At 45.3% G+C, this 12,017-nt stretch overlaps 1 protein-coding gene and 1 long non-coding RNA gene across 2 annotated transcripts; one reads left to right on the top strand and one right to left on the bottom strand.

The window, feature by feature from the left end:
- The first annotated feature begins 4,111 nt into the window (after positions 1-4,111).
- LOC109750774 (uncharacterized) lies at positions 4,112-11,325 on the top strand. The gene is made up of 3 exons (XM_020309727.4): positions 4,112-4,894; positions 5,819-6,006; positions 10,390-11,325. The coding sequence occupies exons 1-3, from the start codon at positions 4,300-4,302 to the stop codon at positions 10,897-10,899; spliced, it is 1,293 nt and encodes a 430-aa protein (XP_020165316.1). The 5' UTR covers positions 4,112-4,299; the 3' UTR covers positions 10,900-11,325.
- Positions 6,770-10,377, bottom strand: LOC109750775 (uncharacterized). Its single transcript, XR_002229985.4, has 4 exons — positions 8,052-10,377; positions 7,881-7,942; positions 7,622-7,808; positions 6,770-7,163 (listed from the first exon to the last, which is right to left on the bottom strand). It is a non-coding gene; the product is annotated as an uncharacterized lncRNA (long non-coding RNA).
- Positions 11,326-12,017: the final 692 nt, after the last annotated feature.

Below are 12,017 nucleotides of genomic sequence, written 5' to 3'. Positions count from 1 at the left end.
TAGTTTTGCTTATTGAATGAATGCTAATTTGAATACTAATTTATTTTACGATTTGGTTTTGCTTATTGAATGCTCAAATTGGAAAACTACTCCATCAAGTTTGAATGCTCATATGATGTAGATATAAACATGTATATGTTGTGTTCCTCAAATAGGATATGTGCTTGCCCAAGTGGCCGGCCATGTTTGCAGGTTACACCTCCTATAGTGGCCTATGTTTTGCCGGAGTGTTGATTAATTTCCGTTCTGGCAAATTTCAAGCTCTCGATATGTCCTTTTTTAGCAAAGGTCATGCCGGATTTTTTCGTGAATTCTGGCATGACTTGTGCTAGAATATGTAGAAAATACCGAGTGGCCTGGATTTTCTAGAAAAATAATTAAACGACATTTTGGGTTGACTTTAAGTCTATCGAGGCTCCATCACCGAAGGTCGAAAAATCAGTGAGGGAGTGTATCCACCATATATGAGAGAGGACAAAGAAGCCCGACTGTTGTCGTGGGGGTCGTTTCTCCTTCTTCTCCGGGTGCTAGACCTTTTTTATGCACTAGGGGAAGGAGGAGTAACGACCATCACCGACGGTCGCAAATGTCAGAGAGGAATCAGTGAGTGAGAGTCTCCACCACATATGTGAGGACGAAAAATCCCGACTGTTGTCATGGGGGTCGCTTCTCCTTCGTTCCCGTGTGCTAGAAATTTTGGTGTAATGCACTCGGGAACGAAAGGAGGAGCGACCATCACCTACGGTCGAATGTATACACCACGCGAGCTGAGAGTTTTCAACAAAAAGACTCGACAGACCGATAGTCAACCCGTGATGAATAATGACGATCTAATTTAATTTCTGTAGTACATATATTGAATTGTACAAGTTTAATCTTTGAATTATGAACATAGGAAATGTCGTCATCGGACGACGAAAGTCTCCCGGCGGAGTGCAGCTGGTGCAACGACGACCGAGGTCTGTGCGACAGGCCTCACTTGGACGAAGATCGGCGCTTCAGCATTAAGCTCCATGAGACCTTCGATGTTGAAACGGTACGCAACGACGACAAGTGTTTTTTTAATTAAGCATGACTTTAACTATTTCAACGTGTAATTTTCATCTTTTACAATTCGAGTAGCTTATCCCATGCCATGCAAGACGCTATGTCTTGGAGAGGATGGATTTTGAAGACCATGAAAATTTTAAAACAAAAAAATTCACCTAAGGACCCATCATGGTATGGATTTTGAAGTAAATCTGTATAATGCTGAGAGCGTAACCCATTTTGGTTGCAAAAATTGGGAAGCACTTTGCAAGATGTATGGTTTTTATGAGGGTATGCTTGTCACCATGGATCTTGGTGATCCTGACATCGACCAAGGCAATATGGACATTTGGGTCCTTGTTGATACGCTTCCAATTCTAGCGCTATGTGAGTTTCTCAAACATAGTTATTAACTAATTTATATTGTTCATTTCAAAATAGTTGACAGCTTATTTTCATTCTTCAAACAATGTGCGGAACATGGTAGACAGAACCTATTACACCGATGGCTCTGAGTTAACTTATCAGGAGAAAAATCATCTGGTCGCATTTTGTACTGATCTTGAGAATTACAATATCTATTATAAAACTCATCCACATTATGGTCAATACGTGCCACTAGTGCACGTGTTGAACTACGGTAACATCCATGGAGATGCCATGGTAAGATTTTTTACTATTACGACATCCTTGCATCTTTTGCATAAATTCTTTTAAAACTTAACTACATTGGTAACTACGAAGTTATTACTATGTTTCTCAACAGAAAATCCCGAAAGATTGTGTGCCTCATCTGATGTATCAGAATGGTCGCCTTGACGTTTTGAACATACGGCCGGGTCATCCTAAGAATCTCACCTGTCCATATCGGATTTCTAAAACAAGTGAAGACATGAAAAATCAAGGAATGGAAAAATGTATGGACAATCGTAAGGAGGTACTTGGAAGCAACATTGTGCGAAAGGCAAGAATTGGAGACAGGATAATCTCCATTCTCCATAATGGCGAGTCAGGGCCTATCTTGTTTTATGCTATTTTACCTAAGAGAAGGTAGTAGGTCCTAGTTAATAATACTCATGATCATGTGTTAAGAACAACTAAGTAGGATTGGTTAGATGACTATGATGATGATGTGGTATCGAGTAGAAGTTGTATGATCGATGATGATGAGTATGACTTGTTATTATTATACCAATGATGAGTTATTTATCATTATGATCGATGATGCATGATGCTAAGTTGTTATATGAGCATGATGAGTTATTATATATATCGGTAAGTGAAATGAACATGCATTAGATTAAAGTGGAGCCAACATGTGGTGCACATCGAAAGTACTACTAATCCAAACTAGATCAAGTTTGGATTAGAGTAGTACTTTCGACATGCGCCACATGTTGCCTCCACTTGAATCTACTCCACGTTCATTTCACCCACTGTTATATATAATAAGTAATCATGGTCATAAAATCATATGATGAAAGTACTGTATATAAAACCACACAACGAAAATAAGCTGTATTTTTAAAAATACAGGAAAAGTTAGCAGCAGCGCTTTTTAGAACAAGCGCTACTGCTACTTAGTAGCAGTAGCGCTGTCCAAAGGAAAGCGCTACTGCTAACTAGGTATAGCAGTAGCACTCCCTTTCCAGCGCTACTGCTACTAGTTAGCTGTAGTGCCTTAGTGGCAGCGCTGGTACTACTAGCTATAAAACAAGCGCTACTACTAGGGTTTTCCCTAGTAGTGATTCTCCCTTGCCAACAAGCACATCTATTTTCAAATTTATCATTTATAGGTTTCCGGTCTTTGTTTCTAATCCTCACCTTATTCAAAGGAATTCGCAACTACATCATGGGTAAAGTCCCCAATTGACAAGTAAAATTTTCCTATAGTCACCCCGTTTATCAATGGCCGTCCCAAAGAGGAAGGTCTCACTATTGTGGAAGTTAATCTTAAGCCTATACATTTGTTCAAATGTATAGAAAATAATTTTCAAATGTTGAGAAATCATCAAGGAGGAAGATGGTATCATCTGCATATTGCAGCATGTTAACACCATCTTCACAAAATTCCTCCATAACCCCTTTCTGATAGCCCAATTTCTTAGAATTAGTTATAATATGGCAAGAGCATCAACCACCAGGTCAACACAATAAAGGAGCAAAGGAATCGCCCTGTCCCAAACCTTTAAACGTTTTGAAATAAGGCCTCGCCACATCATTAACCTTTAAGCCCACATGCCACCCCCCATTGTTTTCATAATCTTATCATTCCATTTATCATGAAATGCTTTGAGAGACAACATTTTACTCCCGTTGTCCCTCGATACATGGCATGAGAAAAGAAAACCTGCAGACCAAGTCAAGGGACAAAGCTAGCGTTTTGGTCTGCCACCGCCATCTATTTACGGGACATTTGCATTCAAATTATATGTCATGTATTGCAGGACTGAGGGAGTATGGACAAAGGGCCATTTAATTTTGTCATATGCCTTTTCAAGGTCCACCTATTTTGCGGGGATTTTCAAAGTCAACTTTCAAAAGCATATCACTCTGTTTTTTTAGTATGCATTGTATTCAAAGCCTCATGTAAAATCAACACACCCTCCATGATATATCTATCTTTAGTAAAGACAGTTTTTTGTGGGTTTTAATAAAGACAATTTAAACATGATAAATCAAAGATTGTACAAACTCACCAAGTTTATTCATAAGAATATTAATGATGATTTTAAATCTAACATTTAGCAAACAAATGTGCCTAAATTTCTGAATTTGTTTGACATCTTTAGTCTTAGGGATAAGGGTAATACTCTCATAGTTAAGTCTGACAAGATTCGTATTGTTCTTATGAAAAATCATCAAACATTGCTTTCACGTCTCACTTGATTAAGTTTCCGAACCTGTAGTAAAACTCAATACTGGAATGCATCAGACTTGGAATCTTATTATGTTCCATGGAAGAATGCATAAATAATGACACTACTACCAAATAGTATGACAAGTTATGATATTCAATATTCACCCGCAAAAAAGAAATGATACTCAATGTTAAATCATTCGAAAATTCCAAGCTTCAGACGGAGCCTCGCCAGGGTTGTTGATGCCAGAATCTACCACTGAATACACAAACGTGATCTTCCCCGTCGTTTGCTGATCGGACGGCCCCAAACACACAGTGATCTACAACTCCAGAATCTACCCACTCCCAGAGCTCAGCATCGATCCTCCTTCCCCCACCCTCTTCCCACGCGCGCACCGCACCACAGCATGTCGTGGCTCACGCGCTCCATCGCGGCCACGCTCTCCGGCGAGCCCGACCCCGACTCCGACGCCTCCGAATCCGAGGCCTCCTCCGCCGGCAGGCCGGCCGCGGAGGGGTCCTCGCCGCGCGATCTCGAGGACGAGGAGCCCGAGCAGCCCATCACCCCGAGCCGCGGCGTCAAGGACGACATCTCCGAGCTCACCGAGACCCTCACCCGCCGCCTCTGGGGCGTGGCGTCCTTCCTCGCCCCACCGCCGCCCCCGCCGGAGTCGCAGTCCCCGGGCGCCGCGCCCGCGGAGGCGAACGAGGAGGGGGGCGATGTGGACGTGGACGGGGACGGGGTCGCGGGGATCCGGAGCGATCTGGCGGAGATCGGGGGCAGGGTGAGGAGCGGCATCTCCATGCTGCAGAGCAACCTGGCCGTGGCGGAGATCTCCAAGATCGCGTCCTCGCTCCTGCCGTTCGGGGAGGAGGAGCCGGACGAAGGGGAGCCCGTCGCCGGCGGGACCGAGGAGGTGCTGGTCTTCGTGAAGCACATCTCGACGCGGCCTGAGACGTGGCTCGATTTCCCACTATTCGTCAGCGAGCGTTATGCAGACGGTAAGATTCAGCGCCGATTCAGATAATGCGTAACTTAATTTGGTGCACTGGGATGAAATGGGTGTTGATTAATGAAGAAAGTAGATGCTGGAGGTAGTGTTAGAACTTTCCTGCAAAGATCTCAAGCATGCTCATCCTGAATTAGTTGATATATGCGCATCTTCTAGTCCACAAACTCCTTTCTCGACTGGTTTAGTTCTATGTAGTTTGTTGAATAGGTTGAAGCCGCCACGCCGCAGTCTGGAATGCCATTGCACTTCCTTTGGAAGCTACCTACATCGGTTATCGCTTATCAGTTCATTGATGCTAGCCTATATTTTTCTACTTTGCTTGTACACCTGCTTGGTATCAGCTATACTTTTGGAATCTTGCTGATGTGATTCTGTCCATCTAGCAATGCATTTTCTTATATTCATGATTTTTCCGTTGTCATGCTATTGACTTGATAAACCAAATCAGGTTAATGTCTTAAGCACCATAGCTTGTTTGATATGAATGTAAATACGTAATGCCACGCTCCGTCGACTGTATAGCTTTCCACAGCAGTCATGAATGCTTCATATCTTTTTAGAGGTTGCGCATTATGTAGCTATGCACAGGAAATCATGTAAATATCACAGAATTGATTTCAAGCAGTGTTTCCCTATTGCTGCAGAATGCATCACTTTAGGATACATAGGTAGTAGGTATCTCCATTTCAGCTTGACGTGATATTGAGCTAACATTTAGTCTGGAATAAATAGTTCACCCAATGTATGCATACCCTCTCTACGCCTTTTAGTCCTGAAATGGTTTCGTGATGCTTTGTTGGCCTCTAGTTGCATCATATAACTCATGCTTGCCTCTCTCAAATAGAATCATGTTATGTGTAGTAGACCTCACTGATTACCTTAAATCTCTTACACAGTTTCTCTTGATCTTTAGATTTTGAACTGTCGAATGCTCAGTATGTGCATGCACTATCCATGGAACACCTTGTGCCAAGCTTATCAGATTTAAAGGTTCAGATTTGCTCAACTGATATGAGTGAAGCATGTTTCTGGAAGATATATTTTGTGCTTCTGCACTCAAAACTGAACAAACAAGATGCCGAACTTCTTTCAACACCACAGGTAGTTTCCTGCATTACTCACAGTATTTATCTTGTTTTTGGCACATTGTTTTTTAGTTTATTATGGCTTTTGTGCTATGTATGTTGTAATGAATGGAGTGCTTCTTACAGAATTAATGGGACATTTAGCAACTCCAGGCTATATGCCTATATAAGGCTATAACTATCGGAAAATGCGAATGGAGGCCGAGCATCAGGTAGGCCGGTATCCTGGCCATTCACATGCGCTAGGGATGTGTGCCCTCCCGGTATTTCTGGTTCCTGCTCCCTCGTATCGCTGCACCATCGCGTGTATTGAGGGCAGGCCAGCTAGCACAGAGGTACAGAATCTAGGCATTTGAGTAGTTGTTCTCGGTCATTCGACTCCACATCCTCTCCATACTGAGCATAGTACATCTCCAAGGGGCACAGTCGAAGGAATCCCCGCAGGCACGGCCGACCACCAGCTCAGTTATCGCACACGTGGATTAACTGTGTCCAGCAGACACATAAATAACCAAATCATTAGGCCGCCTAAACAGCCGCTCACCAAGATGATGTTGATTTTGAGACTGTAAACTAATTAACAGGATTAGGGGCAAATGCCAAGTTGCGCATAGCAACAATGACCGAGTCAGGTCCATGCTCATTCCACGACATGGATGAACTCGAGCCAGCATCACTGAAATTTGTCTAATCACTGGCAATCTGACAGCCTTAACAGCCTAATTGAGATTTTTCTGAATGTTGCATAAACTAGTGGTTAAACAAAGCCGGCCTTGCAATACAGTAGCTGTAAAACTATTACCATGTTAATGAAAATGATTTGTACATTTAATGCATCGACATTAACACACAAATCTTCTGATCGTCCCACGTGCCATTTGCACAACAATCAGGTGCACGTCTGAACTTAATTAGGATTGGTAGGAGCAATCAACGAATTATCACACACGGGTTCAACAAATTGCCTTCATATCTCTTTTATGTTCCAATAGAACCAAATCATTTGCATTTTCTAACAATAGAAAAAAAACACCATTAGCCACGAAAACACCAAACACCATTAGCCATGAACAAACTTCCAGCTTGGTTATAAATAACCTAATTGATATTTCCAAAGTACTCTTTCTGTTTGGATCAACCTCACGCTTCACTGCTGCTACCCCCATCCCAAACCTGGAAAAAAGGAACGGTTTGCTCAACAAAGGTAGCCAAGCAGCAAAAGCAGAGATAGTACGTACTGAATTTTTTAGAAAAGCTATAGCGAGACATATAAAAAAATTATTGAACACTCCAAAATTGGAAACAGATGCCTACTAAACATTACTTGACATATCCTTGACGTAAAAGAAGTCACAAAAAATATTTTCGTTGTAAGCATAGATTCAGGTTGCAATTAGGACTTAGTTATCGGCTAACTATTCATCCGAAGCAAACACCGTGAACCCTATTTTACAGAAACGGGTAGCACACCAAACCTCAATTAACTGGCCAAAAATTTCAGAAAACAACTACAGTTAACTAAGCACTGAAATTTACATTAGTCATGGATCAAACAATCTGCTGCAGTCATTGTATACAAGGGAAGTTTTCGTTTTCATGCATCGAACAAGGAGGGAAAAAATGAACGATACCTCCAGTCCAGCCGTTGGTAGCTTCAGATCACACCTGAATCCCGTCAAATTCAGGGGGAATCTAATGCTTTGCCTGGCGCCGCCTAGTTTCCCGGCACGTCAGATTTCCCCATTGGCGATGCGAAGAGAAGCCTGCTACTCGACCGGCCTCATCACGGCTAGAGGGCCAGTGTCCAGAACTGGCAGCCTACGGACGAGGAAAAGGAAAACCAAAAAATAAGAACAGGCTGTAGAGGAGAATTAGTGAAAAACACGTCACCTGCACTCTCCAGGCCGAGGGACTTCCATAGACTCCGGCGTGGTGAAGCAGGTGGACTGGATCTGAAAGAGGAAGCAGGCGGCGTGGTCAACCAAATCCAAATCCACAAAGTATGCCGGGGGATTAAGCACGTCAGGACATCAGGATGAAGGGGGGAAATAATATACATACCTGTCGGAGTCGACCCCAAACATCTTGCCGGAGAGCGACGGCGCCCCGTCGGCCTTGGGAGAGACAGGGGAGCGGAGAAGAAGAGTTGTTCCGTGGCTGGGGTAATTCCACGAGGTCAAGGATAACGGCAGGAGGCGGCACACGAGCAGGATATGGGCCAAACATGTACGCTGGGCCGATGTATTCCGGACCGTATATTGGATGCCTAGGCCGACAGCAGCCTGTCAAAAGCCTGGCGCATTTCAGATCCCAAAACTCATTGCACGGCCCAGATACCGGCCTACCTGGTGCTCGGCCTTCAAAAGCCTGCACTCTATAACTATAGGCTATAGCACCACAAGCTGTTTATAGTCAAGAAATTTATTATCTCGAGAACTATTTGGTCCCTTTACAGGTGATGCATGATTTGATATGCTATATTTAGTTATTTAGTACGCACATGTAAGTAACTGAATCTTCGATCCTGGAACTGGGTGATCTGTGGTAGAAATGTGACCCTTAGGGTGTGTTTAGTTTGGGAACAAAATGGAATAGGATGTCATGGTACCATTCCACTGGAACGGCTTGGTTCCGTTCCTGTGTTTGGTTTGGATAATTAGGTGAACGGAAGGGTTGCATTCCAGTGTTTGGTCGGGGAGACGAAATGGAATGAATTTGGTTCAGGTCGCCTCTTGTATAGAAATGGTGAGATTACCTCTTCATATGTGCAATAGAAATGGTGAGATTACCTCTTTTATCAACAAATTATTCGAACTAAGCAAAAGTTTCAATTGTATTTCAGTATAGAACCATCTGTTGCAGCAAATAGCGATGTCAAACGATCCGAATAAGTAGGATCACACCACAACCACACAACATCAGTAGCTGCATCCATAAATAACTGACATGTGGTACACACTTCAGAGTTCAGACTCCCGCATGCACCAACACTTCAGAGTTCAGACTCGACATTACCACACATGCACTTGCTGATTGCAGTTTACAACCAGTAGCAATTTATTCTCTCTTGCTTGCATTTCTGCACTCTCTCTCTCTCTCTCGAAAAAGGTAGCTAGCTGAAAAGGCTAGCCAAGAAGATGAAGCTCTCAAGCGAGAAAGAAAAGGGTTGGCGTGAGTAGATCGATTCGGCTCAATCCTAGAGAACCTTGGGTGCCTGAGGTAAAAGAACACCATGCCAAGCAGAAGCACCTTGAACAGTGCAGCATACAGCACCTGGGCGGTCAGCACGCAAACCACGGCGAACACCCCCATGGCATGTGGGTCTGCGTCGGCTTCCTTGCCGGCTTGCTCTTGGCCAAATCGTCCGCCACCCAGCAGCCGACGGCTACCCCTCCCGCCACACTGCCTCTCTTCCCCGCTAGCCGCCGCCGCTGATTTTCCATGGCTGCTATCCCGATGCCACTAGTCGCATTCTCGCTGGAGGCGCCGCTGCTCTTTCCATCTGACCATCTCCGCTGCCACCATAGACGAGAGAGGCAAGGGGATATGATTGGGTGTGGTGAGAGGGCATGGACGGTGAGGCGAGAGGGGTGGAACTGTGTCTAAGGGGTATATTCTCTTTTGAGGAATGTGTGTTCTGGTTCCTTTTCAAACTAAACACAACAATATGTGCTATGTGTAGGATGAACCCATTACATTCTACCCTATGCCCCAAATCAAACACACCCTTAATGCATAACTTATATTAACAGTTTCAGACTGCAAATAGGATGAATACTGTTTGCTTAAATTGATTAAATTGTTTCGCTTCAAGTGGCCTTTCCGTCCCAAACAAATTGGGCTAGGCTAGAGTTGAAACCCATAAGATCTTGAAACCAAGTCATGGTTCTGGCACGTGAATAGCTAACTTCCACACACCCCTGTCCATGGCTAGTTCTTTGGTGATATTCTGGTCCTTCAGATCTCTCTTTCCGGACTTCTCCCATGCCAAGTTTGTTCTACCCCAACCTCTCTTGACATTATCAGCATGATTTAACCATCTGCTATGCACTGGCGCTTCTGGAGGCCTGCGTTGTATGGCCACACCATCTCAGACGATGTTGGACAAGCTTCTCTTCAAACAGTGCTACCCAACTCTATCACGTATATCATCATTCCGGACCTGATCTTTTCTGGTGTGGCCACATATCCATCTCAACCGGGAGGTATGCTAAGATGCACTTCAAGTTGTGACAGCATAGAATCAAGAAAGGGCGGCATTCACTTAATTGTTGATTCAAACTTGACCAAGTGTTTTCATTTTTCAATGCACACTAACAGAGTGATTTTCTCCTTAAGGTCTCATTTATTTTCTATTCCAAATTATTTCCACCTTATAATTTCCCCTTTTCCCATACAGATCCTAGAAGCAAGGGAGGAGCTGCTGCAAAGTTTACAGGCTAAGAATAAGCGAGGATCTGAGACTACCGGAGAATCATCAGAGAATGCAAATGAATCCTCTGGCCCAGCTGAAGAGAAGGTGATAGAACCTTCAATCATCCAAGATAAAGAAGTCTCCATATCGGAGGTCCGTTCCTTTGAAGAACCCACCTCCGACATCACGCCAGAAATCGAGGCTGAGAAGTTCCCAGTCTCAACCACCGAAGTGGAAATCATCGACAAGTCAGTGATCGAAGAAGAGCTGTTGTCAGTGAAAGATAAAATCAAGGCTCCACTCGTGGAGTCCAGACTTCACACCGACACCGATGAAGACGAAGTGGACGAATGGCCTGAGGATGACTCAGCCGAGGAGCCTGAGGCGGTAGCGGCAGCAAGCAACAGGGCTTCGCTGGGGCGGGAGGAGGACGTGTCGTTCAGCGACCTGGAAGACGACGACGACGATGACGGCAATAAAGGGTCGGGCAAGTAGCTAAAGCTAATTTGAAGGTCCGGTCCCGGCACAATCATCCCAGCCTCCATTGGAGCAGTCCCACAAGCACACGCTCGCTGGCTTCACTCAAGGGACTACAGAAGGCAGCGGTGGATGGATGGGTGGATGATTACGCGGTCATTACTAGCCTCTTGAGAGGCGATGATGATGATGGATCCTCGAAGCTGGCTGGGCCTCCCTCGGCTACCCTGAATTAGAAGAGAAGCACAAAACTGGAGTAATAATGATGGCAAGTAAGTACGTACATCTGTATCGTTTGGCCTGTTTCTGTACATAGAGCCCCCTGGTGCGGGGCTGCCTCCTGTATGAACCAACCTGGCGACGTACCACTCTTGTCTGTCCATCTGGGTGGGCATATTGGTGCAGGTGCGCGCACTCAATAAATCGCTCGATTAGCTGCGATCACTTCGGTTTGGGTTCGTCGCCGTACTTGAGATCCACCAAATGTCTTTGATTGATTTCTGGTATGAGTTGCCCTGGGCGCAGACCCGCTTAAAAAGTTTTACACAGCTGTGGTTACATGCTGTCGTGGAGTGAGCATGAGGGGGAAATGATGAGCATCTAACTTTCGTGAATCATGCATCCAGCTTCTTCGAACTATATAGTGAGGTTGCTGGTACACGCATGATGGCACGCACGAACACCCAAGTAATTTCTTTGGCCTAGCGGGTGCCGGTGCATCTAGCGGCCGGTACGCCAAGTGATAAGGAATCGACCGCGTCGTAGGAGATCACCGGCGCGTCTGACTGGACCGCCGTAGCGAGCGATGGGCTACTGCTGCACCCGACGACGGCGACGGTGCGCGCATCCAACCTGCGGGCCGGGCACCTACACGGACGGCGCCAGCACGTGAGCTCGTACGACGCCGCGCCGGCCAAACGAACAGCGCTTCCCCGTCGCACGCGGCGGCATGGCATGTAGTACCCCTACGGTACGTGCGGCGGGCTAGTGGCGAACCTCGTACTGCTTTGCACGGACGACGCCGGGCTAATCGCGCGCACTGAAGTCCTGCGTTGGAGGTGCCAGACCTTGCACTGCTTTGCACGGACGGCGGCGGGCTAGTCCCGGCGGCGATGGCAGACCTCGTACTGCTTGCA

This window comes from Aegilops tauschii, chromosome 1 (genome assembly GCF_002575655.3).
Source record: "Aegilops tauschii subsp. strangulata cultivar AL8/78 chromosome 1, Aet v6.0, whole genome shotgun sequence".
NCBI classification, from domain to species: domain Eukaryota; kingdom Viridiplantae; phylum Streptophyta; class Magnoliopsida; order Poales; family Poaceae; genus Aegilops; species Aegilops tauschii.
The sequence above is the reverse complement of the archived record's forward strand: the minus strand, read 5'-3'. Positions and strand labels throughout refer to the sequence as shown.